The sequence below is a fragment of the Leuciscus leuciscus genome (assembly GCF_965113295.1).
Source record: "Leuciscus leuciscus genome assembly, chromosome: 1".
Classification (NCBI taxonomy): domain Eukaryota; kingdom Metazoa; phylum Chordata; class Actinopteri; order Cypriniformes; family Leuciscidae; genus Leuciscus; species Leuciscus leuciscus.
In genome coordinates, this window is record NC_138725.1 from 77245357 (window position 1) to 77262746 (window position 17390).

General features: G+C 38.7%; 1 protein-coding gene across 3 annotated transcripts in view; it reads right to left on the reverse strand.

Moving 5' to 3' along the window:
- The window catches only part of LOC309511119 (5-hydroxytryptamine receptor 3A-like), a 48029-nt gene extending 32351 nt beyond the window's left edge, over positions 1-15678 (reverse strand). The window contains exons 1-4 of one of the 3 annotated variants that reach the window (XM_082186169.1): positions 15537-15678; positions 7960-8177; positions 7821-7865; positions 7555-7664 (exon numbers count right to left, since the gene is read on the reverse strand). In XM_082186169.1, coding sequence (XP_082042295.1) covers positions 7555-7664; positions 7821-7865; positions 7960-8177; positions 15537-15576 — 413 coding nt within the window. In that variant the 5' untranslated portion in view covers positions 15577-15678. Of the gene's footprint in view, positions 1-7554; positions 7665-7820; positions 7866-7959; positions 8178-12152; positions 12293-15536 lie in introns of those variants that run through there. The other 2 variants (XM_082186170.1, XM_082186171.1) reach the window with 2 other exon arrangements.
- Positions 15679-17390: the final 1712 nt, after the last annotated feature.

Here is a 17390-nt window from a genome sequence, read left to right on the forward strand (position 1 = left end):
CCATAAATCAATGGTGATGGCGTTGAGCCAATGTTACAATGTGATGTGGGTTCAACATCATGTTTGCACTCTCAGAACATGAAACAACAACTATAACTAACTTAAAGCCACACAGCCTGAAATCAACTGCAAATAAAAGACCTTGGGTCCTGTTTTGCACCCAGCGCAATTGACTTTGTACAGCGACGCATGTATCATTCCTATGTTGCACCCGCGCACAGCGGACTTTTCCCTCCACAGACGCACGTCGGTAAATTAGGGAATGAACTTGCACTCCCGGGGGCGGTTCAGCGCAAAGAGGAGGCGTGTTCCGGCGCAAACGTTCCCTGGTGCTATTTTGCAGTTTCAGAAAACAATTCTGTCACTGAACAGGAAAAAAATAGTTTAAAATCAGTGGCGCGTTGCGCATGTTATTCATATGCTTTTTTAAGGGCGCATGCTTGGCCATAATCAATGTAGCGTGTGCACAACGCGCATACACGCGCATACACACTAGATGAGAGAATTTTGATTCTCTCATCTACACAGAAGCAGCAGTTTTCATTTTTGCAAATCATACATTATTACAATAGATAGATAGTAGGGGTGTAACGATACGCGTATTCGTATCGAACCGTTCGGTACGAGGCTTTCGGTTCGGTTTTCGGTACGCATTACGTACCGAACGGTTCGTTGGACCATTTTTTCTGCCGACCAAAATTTCGTTATTTCAAATGAAGGCGCGTCGCGGGTGGCAAGCGCGCTCATAGAGGCTGGCGCGACCACAACATCAACTGGTAAATGCAATGTAAGGAACGAAACTGAGCTACTCTTATTGTGTTCGTGTGGACCGTTTATCAGTTTTGACCTGTAAAGCGGGACTCGCGAGCCCTATGCGCAGGCCTGATCAAGCAACACCACACAGCGCTAAGAGATCCAGACCAGTAAAGAAAGCATTTGAATTTCAAATGCTTTTTGAATTCGCCACTTAAGTAATAACATCGCTGCGAGATCTAGTGAGAAACATGCACATTTCTCTGTTATTAACGGATCAAACAGTGCTGACGTGGAAACCAGGAAGAAACATCGTGCCATGAATGAACTGGCCGGTGTCCACAGATCAGCAACATTCACCGTGGAATGGATTTGCTGTAGTAACACTAACTGCAAGGTATGGAAGTTTGTCAGGAATAGTGGGCTATAATGCTTTCAAGTAACATTACGTCTGTTTTATTTTGACATTATGAATACAATTGCTGCCCTCAAATGTTAATCTGAACAAAAATAAACCTTTGTTTATAACTAGCCTACTACTACAATATTACATTTCATTTTGTCCAAGGAGCTGTTTTGTTTTATATGCTCATAAGAAGAGTCAAGTATAGCTCTATTATTGCTCAGTAAAAAAAGCAACAAAAATTAAAAAATTAAAAAATCATACTTTATGATGTTAGTTTCATTTAATAAAATAATAATAATTAAAAAAAAAATTCAAGGAAATTTATCTGCCATTTATTTATTTTTGCTGTTGCCTATGGAAAACGTACCGAACCGAACTGTACCGAACCGTGACACAAGTGTATCGTATCGAACCGAACCGTGAATTTTGTGAACCGTTACACCCCTAATAGATAGATAGATAGATAGATAGATAGATAGATAGATAGATAGATAGATAGAGACAATTTATTATAAAAGCATACATCTAGCTTACACATTTACCCAAATTATCATACGCACTGTTTAACCGAAGCTAATTTATATGTGACAATATGTCAGTCATCGTGTGATAACGAAAATATGACTAGGCCTAGACTACTTGTTCTGAGCAGGTGTTGTCAGTGAACAGGCTGTAAAATTGTTGGCTAAGTTACAGACACTCATGAAAAACTGATGCTAATTATCTGGGAAACATTCTCTAACAGCTGTCACCGTTTGTGTCAAACAAGTTTTGAATTTGTTGTAACATTAAAACAGGAGATCATGACTTACTCTGTGCTCAAAGTGATGCTCGGAGTGGTTTCCTCTGTGGGTGAACGAAACTTTCGGGCAGAATCACGTGAACAATTCCAAGATATGTTTTTTTTTTTTATTGGTTGTTGCGTTAAATCTGACCCAGATACAATAGTGCTATTTTCTAATTGGCTATTGTGTAGCCACTTTCTTTCTTTTTTTTTGATTGGCTGATTGGCAGGCTCAACTAAGACGCGCTTGATTCCTGCCGAACCGTGAGAGTGGCGCGGCCAGAGAAATGTTGGGCGCTGCGGCATATTAAATATATTATAAATAGATTTTTCCGCATGAGAAATACAATGTGTGTCCACGGTGATGTCATAAAAATTCGTGATCCATTTTAGCAGAATGAAAGAGTGTATGTTTTGAATGCTTATATCTCCTAAATGCGAATTTAGTCATTGTTTTGGAGCACACCAGCTTATTCAAAACCTGGAGGCTAACATAGTCATACTAAAAAACTTTAATTTTGATTCCAGGGGGCCTTTAATTTGTCTGCTATACTTTTTTGCCAGCCCTTCTCTCCTGGCTTTTGCAGACTTTGAGGTGTTCCCAGCATAACCTTCGAGCAATAGCTCTTGCTCTGCTGCAGAGAAAAACTGTGCGCGCTCTTTGGCCACGGTGAGCAGCCAATAGCAGCGTTGCTGATCAATGTTTCTACTATCTCTATTGAGATAACTCAATCCAGCCATACGAATAATAAACAACAGGCGTGTTTGAAGAACTTAATTAGCCAGATCATCATTAGCACTATGATGTCATCTTGGATGTGTCATTTGATCTGGGATGTAATAAGCGATGTACGAAGAATGGACCCCTGATCAGTTTATCTGAATATGCTTTATGTCAGCGTTGTTGAGATTCACATACTGAGTCTTGATGTGTGTGTAAAAAATAAAGTAGTTAAAACATATTTGTATGCAGAATCTGATGACATAACATCACAGTGTTGCCTGTAACCAATATTGTTAAATTAATACATCTCCCAAATAATCAGAAATTGCTGTCTGAATGATTAGATCACTATACGATGATCATGTCACTATTAAAATATAATCGACACCCAGAAACCACATCTCAATGCTTTCTTTACCATAACAAAAGTGTTTTATAAACACACAGCTAAAGCTGTCAGGAAAGAAACATTATGAAGTCAAGTGTCTAAAGCCCAACTAAATCAAACACTGATCACAATAATGGTGATCATTTCCTTCAGTGATTCTTGTTATCATCAGGTGTCTTCACTAATAGTCATTCATCATTCAATAAATCACTTAATTATCTCATTAACTTTAACAATGCTTCAGAGTTGCTATTTAGTGCCATCTGTCAGGTTAACGGAAATATTAATTTGAATAAAAGAGTCTGTGAATGTGTCTCATTTCTTTTCCGTGTATAAAGTATCTTCAGCTTTTGTATTATGACAGACAAGAGTTGATCATGATCACTGTCTGAATAAACAGATATAGATTACAAAATGATAATGTGAACAATCAATCTTAAAGATCTGATTTGACAAAAAAAAAAGCTGTTTTATGTGCAGTATGAACAAAGTCTTTGAATCTGTTTAGTCATTTCTGTTTAGTCATTTCTGACTTAGCCTACTTCTTTTTTTACAGATAATTTCTCCAGCCTTCGGCAAACTCCTCTCACATAACCCCACGAGGTCAAGATGCGTTGACTTCACTTTTATACAGATGTGCGATTGTGTGGTCTGTTCCCGACCCTGTTATATAAACTTTAATATATCCTTTTATTGAAACGGGTTTTACTTTCACTTTTGCCGCAGAGACCCTTTTATGTCCTATAAATGTGTCGTATTTTTGATAATCCGCACAGATTTCAGTTGATGATTCTGTTTAAAGTTATTAATAACAAATCATGAATGAAAGAGAAAGAAAAAAGCAGAATGTGGTTTATATTGAAAAGAAATATTAAAAGCGCGATAAGTCGCGAAAGAGAACTTAACTATACTGACAGGATGCTGTGTGCGCGCTCCGAGCGCAACACGGACAAGCATAGTAGTCTTTGGCTGATCGGATCAGATTGGCTGATCGCTGATCGATTGCTCCTGTCTGCCTCGCTGCCTGCTGTGAGTGTGTTTGTTTGCTTCGGTGCTGTAAGCTCCGTCTTAGCCTTGTATTTCTTTGTTTTGAACCATCATTTACTACCATTTCTAGTTGTTTATACTACTACATTTTACCCAACATCTCAGATTAAACTGACATCGCTAGCTTCTATTATTAGTACTACTAGCACAAAACGCTAGTAATTCGCTAGCCTGTTAACGCGCGCTCAGCTATTTTTATTTATTTATCTTTCTCTCGCGCGCCCGCGCCTTTGAGTTCATAAAAGCTCAGGTGAGTAAGAATCAGTCAACAAACACGGTGAGTAATGTCTTGTCCTGTTATTGTCACCTGCTCTTCATGTCACATGTTTAGCATAGCCTTCTCTGTCGACAATATAGGATTTATATGTGATAAATGTAAGGAGACAGTTAGGTTGACAGAGAAGATTTCAGAATTAGAAACACGCATCCAAACTTTAATTGAGGATAGTAAGAGTGCTAGAGCTTCAGATGTTTTGGATGCGCATTGCATAGTGAACACTTTACATGAGTCGGTTCCGGCTGAAGTAGAGCCTGTGCAGCCGGGCAAATGGGTGACAGTGAGGGATCGCTCTAGTCGCGGAAAGTAATGACTTTATGAACTTCTTCACTTATAAGATTGATAATATCAGGGACAAAATTATAACTATGCAACCGTCTACTACAGTATCGCATCAGGCAGTGCATTGTAGTCTCCCTGAGGAAAAATTTTATTCGTTCGTTGCTATAGGAGAGGAAGAATTTACTAAACTCATTAAATCATCTAAATCGACAACATGTATGTTAGACCCTATACCAACTAAGCTACTGAAAGAGATGCTTCCAGAGGTCCTAGATCCTCTACTTAATATCATTAATTCATCTTTGTCTCTAGGATACGTACCAAAAAACTTTAAGCTGGCTATGATTAAACCGCTTGTTAAAAAAACGCAACTTGATCCTACAGAATTAGTCAATTACAGGCCGATCTCGAATCTACCTTTTCTGTCAAAGATATTAGAAAAGGCAGTATCCTCACAACTGTGTTCCTTTCTTGAAAGAAATGATATCTGCGAGGATTTCCAGTCCGGATTTAGACCTTACCATAGTACCGAGACTGCTCTCGTTAGAGTCACAAATGATTTGCTCTTATCATCCGATCGTGGTTGTATCTCGCTATTAGTGTTACTCGATCTTAGTGCTGCATTTGACACCATTGACCACAACGTTCTTTTAAATAGATTAGAACATTATGTTGGCATTACGGGAAATGCACTAGCATGGTTTAAATCATACTTATCTGACCGTTATCAGTTTGTAGCAGTAAATGATGAGATGTCTCATCGATCACAAGTTCAGTACGGCGTACCACAAGGCTCAGTACTAGGACCGCTGCTGTTCACTCTGTACATGCTACCAACAAACTGCTACCATTAGGAGATATCATTAGGAAACATGGAATTAGTTTTCACTGTTATGCTGATGATAGTCAGCTGTATATTTCTTCAAAACCTAACGAAGCTTATCAATTCACAAAATTAACGGAATGCATAGCAGATATAAAAAATTGGATGACTCGTAATTTCCTACTTCTAAATTCTGAAAAAACAGAGTTTCTAATTATTGGACAAAAAACTTCCTCACGTAATAACCTAGAATACTGTCTAACACTTGATGGCTGCTCTGTTAAGTCTTCTTCGTCAGTTAGGAACCTGGGTGTGCTCTTTGATACCAATCTTTCATTTGAAAGTCACGTGTCTAGTATCTGTAAAACTGCATTTTTCCATCTTAAAAATATATCTAAATTACGCCATATGCTCTCATTGACAAATGCGGAACAATTAGTTCATGCGTTCATGACCTCAAGGCTAGATTATTGTAATGCTCTACTGGGTGGTTGCCCTGCACGCTTAATAAACAAACTACAGCTGGTTCAAAACGCAGCAGCTCGAGTTCTTACCAGAACCAGGAAGTATGATCATATTAGCCCAGTTCTGTCAAAACTGCATTGGCTCCCTATTAAACATCGCATAAATTTTAAAATATTGCTGATTACTTACAAAGCACTAAATGGTTTAGCTCCGCAGTACTTGAGCGAGCTCTTAACGCATTATAGTCCTTCACGTCTATTGCGATCTCAAAATTCCGGCCAGTTGATAATACCTAGAATATCAAAATCGACTGCTGGCGGTAGATCCTTCTCCTATTTAGCACCAAAACTCTGGAACAGTCTTCCTACCATTGTCAGGGAAGCAGACACACTCTGTCAGTTCAAAGCCAGATTAAAGACACATCTCTTTGACCTAGCATTCACATAATACATTATAGACTTCTATAATTTAATGTTAGGCTGCATAGATTAGGTCAGCCGGAACCGGGAACACTTCCCATATATCCTGATGTACTCGTTACATCATGAGAAGAATGGCATCTACGCTAATTTTAGTGTCTGTGTTTATCCCGAGGTTTTCCTGCAGCCTGCCGGATCCGGGCCGTATCCAGATCTGACGAAGGACCTTCGCCTGGACCCGATGACAACGCAGTGCTGAAGTGCCAACTAGTCTGTCCCTATGGAGGATCCCTCTACCACTCTACAGATAAGGCGTTGTCGGGAAAATTCGTTTCGCGTTCCTACCCCTAAGCGAAAAAATTAAATAAAATTCTTTATCAAAATTTAAAAGGAAAGACAAGTACTTTTACTTTGGCTTTTAGGCTTGGCTTGTAGGGAAAAACCAAACCTGCGTAATTTCAAATACACATAACTATAGAACCCATTCTAAATGCGCATGTTAACGCCATCAGCGTTTATCACAGGTTAGCGTTTAAAGTCTGTGTAGAGAGAATGGTGTCGTCTTAGCGGCCCCTAATTTAATAACAAATGATCGTTGCGACGGAAGCAAATCAATCAAAACTAACTTTAGATGGAAAATAACTTAACTCTGCTATAAAGCCAAAACAATCTCTGTTACCTTAAATTATACGCTTATCTCTGTGAAGCTGCTTTGAAACAATCTACGTTGTTAAAAGCGCTATATAAATGAAGATGACTTGACTTGACTTGACTTGTTAGTATATACACTTTTTGTATTTCTCTCAAAAATGCTATTTGTGCTTGTAAGTACTCCGCGAATTCTTAAATTCTTTTTACAACAACGGCAAAGATCGTTTACACTCATTACTTTTCTACTTCTTCCAGCGTGCGTTCAGTTGAGCTCTGTTGACAACTATGCGTCGCTCAACACAAGTCACTTACTGCATTGCTCTGATTGGTTGTAGGTCTATCCAATTGAGTGCAGTTTTTTTTTTTCCTGGTTCGGTTAAGACACGCCTCATAATCAAAGCCCTATGGAGCAGTATCATACTCACATTCTACCTAGAATATGAGTATGACGAAGTCAGGCTAGTAACTTTCTGGTCTATCACTAAAAGGCAAAAACAACTCAAATTAAAGGTTCTGACAGAAATAAGTTTTATACCTTTCCAGTATACCAATGTCTGGAGTCCAAAACATATTTTTGGGGGCAGCAAATGTTTTAATTCCACAAAATTTATTTTCATCCCACAGCAAATCCCAAATTGGCCAAGCCTGGAAAAGTTATAGTTAAATGAAAAGGTCAGAGTGATTATAAGACAGATACTGTATGCTTGAAAATCAAATAAAACCTCTGATCATGTCACAAAATTATGTAAATTAAGTAAAACTTTGTGAAATAATAATGAAATAGTTTTTTAAAACCCTTACTGTTATCAATTTGACCTGTGTCGTGAGACTCTGGGCTTTTTCATCCTGTAGAGAAAAAGATGTGTTGAAAGATGATATTACAACTGCTTGACATCCCATAATGACTTGAATGAGAAGATAAATCATGTTGGACACATACCACCTTTATGATGGAGGTCACATACAAGTCCACAAAAATCCCAGTAGGGCGGGAACCGAAGTACCTGCTCCAACGGTTGAATATCAAGGGCCACATTCTGGTATTCTGAGAGTCATTATTGCCCAAGCCGAGATATTCAAAAAGATTCTTTTTAGCTTCAGCATATTCAACAGCACTGCAGTTTTGAGCATCTGTCATTTGAGCCTCAAACACCCACCCTGTAAGACATTCGGTAACACAGCAGAATATAATCTCCAAGCACACAGTGAAAGAGAATTTAATGTTTAAACATTCATTCTTCTACATTTCTTGTCAGATATACACAGACACACACAAATACAAATGTAGACTATTGCTCTTAGGGGGCCGTCCAAATGTTCTTTTTGTACATATTTATAGATATAAGAGGTTGGATAAAAAAACATATTGCAAGTTTCAACTCCCTAGTTTAAAATATGAATTATTCTTTCCCTTCTAAACTCCCGGATTTGGAGAATTGGAGGATTTGGCCGAATTTGGCCTTCTTTTATTTGATTTTTAAAAAATGAATCATGGAAATGTTCACTCCCTGTACATTATTCCACTGGAGAGTCAATCGTTTATTTGCATAAGCAAATTAATTTGTATAGGTTGGACTTCTTGTTGTTGGTCATTCGAATGTGAATGTTGTTCACTTATTGCAATAGTAAAAGATGTTATTAAATGAAATGTGAAATTAATAAATATGCATATAATGTAAACTGTAAAACATTGTCCTGCAAATTGATGGTAAAATAACACTGCTGCCAGTAATTTACTGTTAATTGTACAGTACTTTACTTTAATCTAGAGTGTTACTGTAAAAATATGATGCACTAATTAAACTCAATGAGTTAACTCATTTCATTTGCAGAAAACAGCTGCTTTAAATTGACCTACTGCCATTTACATGTATTTATTAATATTTATAATGCTCTAATAATGTGAGCACAATATTACTGTGAACATATTTAATTTGAGATAAAAAAAAATAAAAAATAAATTAAATAAGGAGATTTTCACTGGATCAGCAACTACACATTCACTAGCCGCGTTTCCATTACCCTTCAAATCGGGCAAACTGAAATTGAAAATACACCCAAAGGAAACACATTAATTCCGCAAAAACTCCCATTTTTTGCAAAAAACGTTTTTATGCTTGCATGAAGTGGTTTTTCAGGCAATTCGAAAAAGGAATATTTCGCAAAACTGCAATGAAAACAGTTTTTGTGCATTTACAGTCACCTGACGTACGTAACAGTCGATCGTTCTTTAAAGATGACGTGGTGTGTTTAGACAAAAGATGAGAGAGTTGTTTATTAAATTCATAAAAGACAAAAGAATCACAGTAATACTGGATTCTAAACCACAAAGAAATGTCACAATCAAGATCTTGAAGCAGATATGAGGGAGAAACACCTAATTTAATGCCGCTCCCAAGTATAAGGGACTTCCCTTGGCATTAATGCTTGAATAACACGTCTATGTCTCCTTCTATTAAAAATAATGGCAAGTGCGGTGGCTGAGGTATATATAAACCTACCAACATCCGTCTGCATGATTTTTGATTTTTGAGAGGAAAACAAAGTTTTTGTCACATAATATCAGTTTTACCGATAGAATTCTCATAGAATTATGAGAATACCAATGCTGTCGCACTGGGAAGTTTGTGCACACAAACACTGGAGAGGTCTCAGACAAGAGCTTGGAATGTTGACTCAAGAACATGTGAGTCCATGAATATCCAAACTATGAAATCTGATAAATGTGTGCAGAGAGGACCTGCCTGCCCCATCACATAATTGCTGCATGGGGTTGCCTCTTGCAAAAGCCCTGGAGGATGCAACCCCCATGGTGGAATAAGCCCTAACTCCTAGAGACAAAGCATGTCCGCGCGCCTCATAGGTTAGAGCTGTAGTTCTCAAACTTTTGAGGCATTTAACATCCTTCTGTGTACTCCTTCTCTTAACCTTAGACTGCAGTCACATCTTTTTCATTAAAGGGATAGTTCGCCCAAAAATGATATTTAAGCCATGATTTACTCACCCTCAAGCCGTTCGAGATGCATATGTCAATCTTTTTTCAGATGAACACATTTTCAGTTATTTTAGAAAATGTCTTAGATCTTTCAGTGGTTATAATGTGAAGCAATGGGGTCCAGCTGCTTCAAGTCCGAGAATGTGCATGCATCCTTCACAAAAATAATCCATCCGGCTCCAGGGGGATAAACGAAGGCCTTCTGAGGGTAATCCGTGCGGTTTTGTCGTAAAAATATACATATTTAAAACTTTATAAACGAAAATAACTGGCTTCCGGTGGCGGTTGGTGCGCGTTCATGGAGATGGATGCTGGCGTATGACGTAGGACGTAGCGTAGGAAGCGTTGTGACGTAGAACGAACGTAGAGTTTTGTTTTGCTCTGCTCTCTGGCTGCGCTGTCACGTTCGTTCTACGTCACGACACTGAAAATGTGTTCGTCTGAAAAAAGATTGACATATGCATCTCCAACGGCTTGAGGGTGAGTAAATCATGGCTTAAATATCATTTTGGGGCGAACTATCCCTTTAAGGGACAAAATTTGCCCCCTTAAATAAATAAATAAATGTTCAATGGAGAAATATGCAATGATGGAAAAAGTGATATTTTAAATATTAAATTAAAGCCACCAGTAGGTGGCGGTAAGACACTGTCTTTATGAGTGAGTCATAAGTGGTTGTATTTATGAATGGGCCATTGAATCATTGACTCTCACGACTTGTTCAAAGCTGCAAATTTGTTGAATGAATGAATGAATGAATGAATGAATGAATGAGGCATTTATATAGCGCTTTCATATGTACTACTGTACACCCAAAGCGCTTTACAATCATATCAGGGGATCTCTCCTCAACCACCACCAGTGTGCAGCATCCACTTGGATGATGCGACGGCAGCCACAGTACAACGGCGCCAGTGCGCTCACCACACACCAGCTATAGGTGGAGAGAGGAGAGAGAGTGATGGAGCCAATTCAATGGAAGGGGATTATTAGGAGGCCATGATTGGTAAGGGCCAATGGGTGGAATGTGGCCAGGACACCGGGGTTACAACCCTACTCTTTACGAGAAGTGCCATGGGATTTTTAATGACCACAGAGAGTCAGGACCTCGGTTTTACGTCTCAACCGAAGGACGGTGCTCTTTGACAGTATAGTGTCCCCATCACTACACTGGGGCATTAGGACCCACACAGACCACAGGGTGAGCACCCCCTACTGGCCTCACTAACACCTCTTCCAGCAGCAACCTGTTTTTTCCCAGGAGGTCTCCCATCCAGGTACTAACCAGGCTCAGCCCTGCTTAGCTTCAGTGGGCAACCGGTCTTGGGCTACAGGGTGACATGGCTGCTGGACATGGCTGCAAATTTGTTCACAAAACACAGCTGTGAGCTGCATTTCTGCTGTGGCTTTCGATAGAAATATTTTCGTTATTTTATAGTTTGAATATTATTTTAACCCTCTGGGGTCTGAGGGGTTTTCTGGGCCCTCGAGGTATTCTGATATGCTCTGACATTTGTGCTTATTTATGTTACTTGTAATATTTTCATGGCTAAAGTCTGATTACACTGTATTCAGCACAAACTCTGCTACAAAAAATATGTAAGCAGCATGTACGTAAAAGTTTGTTGTTTTGAGAAAATGATGTTTATGCATGTTTCGTAAAAAAAAAAAAATTCACTGAAATAAGGCCACATAACCCATATTGATTATTTGTTCACAAGACTTTTGAAAATTGTATCATGTAGCTTAGAATTTTTGCTTCACAACTATGTGAATATCATCCTGCCCTATCCCTGCCCACAAACAATATATTGATTTAAAATTTGTAAGACATGTTTTGTGTAAGAAAGTTTTATGCGAGGAGGGTGTGAATAATCATGAATATTGATGTGTTTCACACCTTGGAAGCAGGGCCGGCCCTGACCAATTTTCTGCCCTAGGCAACGTTTTCCCTGGTGCCCCATGCATCACAGCCGTCATTGTGTTCATGATTATTTAGCCAATATATATATATATATATATATACACGACAGAGCCAGGACAAGCGGTCAGTCTGTGGAAACGATCAGAGCGCGCAGGTGATCTTTCTTAAAGGGATAGTTCACTTTGAAATTAAATTTTGGTATGTTTTAGCTTACCTCAAGGCCATCCAAGATGTAGGTGTCTTTGTTTCTGCAGTAGTTTCAATTTTGAAATTTTTAGGTCAGACCGTTCTTGTCTGTCAGTCATATAATGCAGGTCTATGGTCATAACCACGTCCAAGTGATCTGAGGGCGCGCCATAGACAGTATATAAACTGGACACAGCGACCCCATAGGTTTCAACGCAGAGAAGTGAAGCAAATTAGAAGCACTTACTTCATGATGGCTGAGTGTACTGCGCAGACTCAAACTGAGCTTGACGACATGGATGTGACGTGAGCAGCCTGTCTGACAGTTGTAAGTCTTCTAGTAGCTGTGCCAAGCGAAATCTGAATCATTCCCTTCCGAATCTTGCAGAGACGGAGAGCGTGAGTAGGAGCTGTCCATGAGCTAGGAGCAGGAGCAACTTTATGACTCTATATGGGCTTCTCCCTTGACTTTATCAGACTTTATGCCTCCACGTCCCACCGATTGACTTGCGAGCCTTCTGTCTGTACGGTAATTTCCAGAGAGTCGCGTGGTTATGACGCAATCGTTAGCCTATTTTTACAAAAACTGCTTTTACCGGGCCATAACGTAAGATACAAGGTAATGGAGCCTTTTATACATTGTCATGTTTCTTTAGAAATAAACAATGGACAAATGGAGTCTTTAAACGCCTCAGGTGTAAAGTTATTTGCTGTCAAAGTGACGCCAAAATGAATGGGAGTCAATGGGATGCTAACAGCAGGTGAAGGCTTGTTAGCCAATGGCGGCTCCCGGGGGTGGTACGGAATTCGAGCGCTGGATTGACCCCCTGGGGCGCGCACACTTCCGGCGCTTTCTTCTTGTTTTTTTTACGGCAGATCGCAAACAAATATGTGCATTACCGCCACCAATCTCAGAAATGGACCACTGACACTTTCTTATACTTCTTTAACCTATCAGCCGACATAAATTCCCCTTATTTACCCGCATAGAGGCTTCATAGAATTTCATCCGGCACTGTGGAAAAATTACCATTTCCCCCCCATGACAGGAAAAAAAAAAAACTCATTTAATTCCGGCGCTTTCCGGCGCTTGCGCAGACTAAGCCAGAACACGCGCACACGTCACACACCAGGAAGCGCGCGCGCCCTCAGATCACTTGGACATGTTTTTTGTTTTTTTTATGTCATGGGGGCTGAGAGTGGACGGAGGAGCTGAACATGCAGCGCCGGATGAAATTCTTTGAAGCCTCTATGCGGGTAAATAAGGGGAATTTATGTCAGTTGATAGGTACAAATGATGTCCGACTCCGCCAGTCAGAGATCACCAAAATTAATGTTAAATTTTTCCTCAGGGACACTACAATGCACTGCCTGATGCGATACTGTAGTAGACGGTTGCATAGTTATAATTTTCTCCCTGATATCAATCTTGTTAGTAAAGAAGTTCATAAAGTCATTACTGCTGTGTTGCTTGGAAACGTCTGGGGTTGAAGATTTATTTTTCGTTAGTTTAGCCACTATTTCAAATAAATACCTAGGGTTTTGTTTATTTTCTTCTAATAGGGTTGAAAAATAAGCAGATCTAGCAGCTTTTAAGGCCTCTCTGTATGCAATCATGCTCTCTCTCCATGAAATGCGAAATACCTCTAGTTTTGTTTTCTTCCAGTTGCGCTCCATTTTTCTGGCTGCTCTCTTAAGGGCCCGAGTGTGCTCGTTGTACCACGGCGTTGGACTATTTTCTTTAATCTTCTTTAAGCGCAACGGAGCAACTGTGTCTAAAGTGCTGGAAAAGAGAGAGTTAAAAGTTTCTGTTGCAATATCAAGTTCTTCTAAGCTATCCGGGATGCTGAGATGATGAAACTGATCAGGAAGATTATTGATAAAGCAATCTTTAGGGGCAGAAGTGATAGGTCTAACATATTTGTAACACGGAGTCGGCTTTGAAGCCTTGGCTTAATAAGTTTACACCAGACTAGATAATGATCTGAGATGTCATCGCTCTGCTGCAGAATTTCAACGGCATCAACATTTATTCCGTGTGATAATATTAGATCTAGAGTATGATTACGACAATGAGTAGGTCCTGACACATGTTGTCTAACTCCAATAGAGTTAAGAATGTATTTAAATGCCAATCCCAATGCATCTTTTTCGTTATCTACATGTATATTAAAATGACCAACAATTAGGACTTTATCTGCAGCCAGTACCAACTCTGATAGAAAATCAGCAAATTCTTTGATAAAATCTTTATGATGCCCTGGTGGCCTGTATACAGTAGCCAGCACAAATCTCAAACGTGATTTATCATTTACACTATATATTGCTATATTACGCACCAACACTTCAAAAGAATTATATTTGAAACCAGACTTCTTAGTAATTCTAAAAATATGACTATAAATTACAGCAACACCTTCCCCTTTGCCTTTCAGACGAGGTTCATGTTTATAACAGTAATCTTGCGGGGTGGACTCATTTAAAGTAATGTGCTGTGTTTGACAGAAACCTGGCTAAAACCAAACGATTACATCTAGATTATAGTCTGTAATCATATCATTAACAATAAGTGCTTTTGAAGTAAGCGATCGAATATTCAGCAACCCATTTGCTCATTTTTATTATATTTTTATTTGTTGAACATCAATTAAATTTTTACCCTTAGATGGGTTTGGAAGTTTTTTGTATTTCTTAATTCGGGGAACAGACACAGTCTCTATATGATGATAGCTAGGTGAAAGAGGCTCTATGTGATGGGATTTATCTGACCTTGGTGATGCGAGGCCGCTAGCAGACAGTCGGTTTAGCCAGTCTGTCTGCTTCCTGACCTGAGGCCCAATTCATGTTTGAGCTCTAAGACTATGTGCCATATTACTAGAGAGAAGAGCAGCACCATCCCAGGAGGGATGAATACCATATCTCTTTTCAACAGGTCAGGTCTGCCCCAAAAACTTTTCCAATTGTCTATGAATTCTATATTATTTTGCGGACACCACTTAGACAACCAGCCATTGAGTGAGGAAAGTCTGTTAACTGAGTTTATAACTCTGCTCATCTACAGATAATACTGGGTTCCTTCATTTCACAAACTGTTTATGCTCTCAACCATTAGTGGAATGTGCTAGACATTTCAATTCACCACACACACACACATATTCATGCACATGGCAAAATCATTGAATTGTATATTATATGGCTTGCAATATACAACTGGGTTGTATCTTATGGGTAAATAGTTTGAATACATGCTGAAAGAATCATCCCTCTTGTTTGTTCATTGATAGACCTCTCTCACATTAGATACATTTTAGTATTTGCAAAGAAACAATTTACCAAATATTCCAATAAAAATATCCCCCACTGCCAAATTTATCATATTGTAAAGTGTTATCATTAAACAATATTTACTTACCCAACGAGAACAGAAAAAATATAAGCCAGTGTAGGTACATGTTCAATAGCGAAAAAAATCCCAAGTGTCTGAGATACTTCTACTGTAGGATGAGGCTTCACTCTTGAATATATGTCAGTCATTTGGTTATATTTATACACTGAGTGAGCAACACATTCTCCAACCAGAGGCGGAGCCAGGATATTTTCATTTTTGCCTTTTGCCTCTCATGTCACAAGACTCCAAGTCAACACTTTGATGTCACATTGATCTCTCCATATGATCACAATTTGAGGTCACAGTGAGCTAAAAGTGTATCAGCACAGTGCACTCATAAGATGGCCACAATGTGAGGTCACCCCAGCTAGAAATTTTGTTGGACATGGACATGAAAATTGGGTTGACGTCTTAACATTTGATGTCAGGCTCCAGTGTCGTTAAACAAATCCACAAACAGCATTTCCAGCTTCACTTATTACAAACCAGATTTACTTCTGTCACATGTGTACAAAGTCATTATTGAGATTAACAGAGGTTTAGATGTTGACGATTTATTGAAAATAATAGTTTGTCACCGTTATGGTGATCAGCGTTTGCTTTAGTTGGGCAGTTTGACTTTTGATGTTTAAATGTTAGTGTTTCTCAGGCTGCTGTAATTGACATGCTTCATGCTGCAATGCATTCTGGGAGCCACTGATCCCAGATGATGGATGTCTTTAAAGGGATAGTTCACCCAAAAGGGAAAATTAGACCATTAGATTTACTCATCCTCAAACCATCCTAGGTGTATATGACAATACAAAATGTCCTGGCTCTTTTGACTTTTTTTATTTTTTTATCATGAATTGATGCACTTTTATGGGTTTAAAATTTTTACCAGCCATTCATTGCCATTAAAAAGCTTGGAAGAGCCAGGACATGTTGTAATATAACTCTGATTGTATTTGTCTGAAAGAAGAATGTCATATACACCTAGGATGTCTTGAGGGTGAGTAAATCATGGGCTAATTTTCCTTTTTGGGTGAACTATCCTTTGATAGTTTAAAGGTAAATGTCTTTACCTTTAAAGATTCTTTAAAGGTAAAGACATCCATCATTCTTATGAAAATACCTGAGATAACTTGATGAACACATATATATTATCGTTATCATGTGTTTGTCTTCATGTTTCATCAGTCAAAACGTCTCTATTTGCATGTTATTATATCCATAAGGCATTTCCTTAAACATCATAAGTTTAATACTCCTATGAATCTCACTTGTGGACTTTCTGCGCGAGGGATGAATGTGTACTGGGCTTCCAGTATGAATGAAACAGATATGACATGAGAGTATTTAGCGCTCCATATCGCTATCATCTCCCCATTTTGGGTAAAAATAGAAAAGTAATACTAAAGTACTTTGTTAGTAGTTACTTGAGTAGTTTTTAAGCAAACTACTTATTTACTCTTACTTGAGTCATATTATTTTTCAGTACTTCTACTTGTACTCAAGTAAATTATTACTTAAGTACACTGTTAGACCTTACCAGGTTTTTTTCCAGTAAAATACTGGCAACACTGTTGGCAGTAATTTACCGTTAATTGTACAGTTCTTTACTGTAATCTACAGTGTGTTACTGTAAATATGCACTAAATTAAAACTCGAGTTAACTAATTTCACTTGCAGAAACCGACTGCCTTAAATTGACCAACTGTCATTTAAATGTATTAACAAATTTTTTTTGTAAGTACAAATACACAGTCACCGCCTGTTAAACAAAGCAACATGCAGCAAATCATCAATGTTTGTAGATCTTCTCCTGGACTGAAGCACAGGCTCTACTCTTCTGCACAACGGTGACCCCAAAAACATTATTTTACAGTAAACTACTGG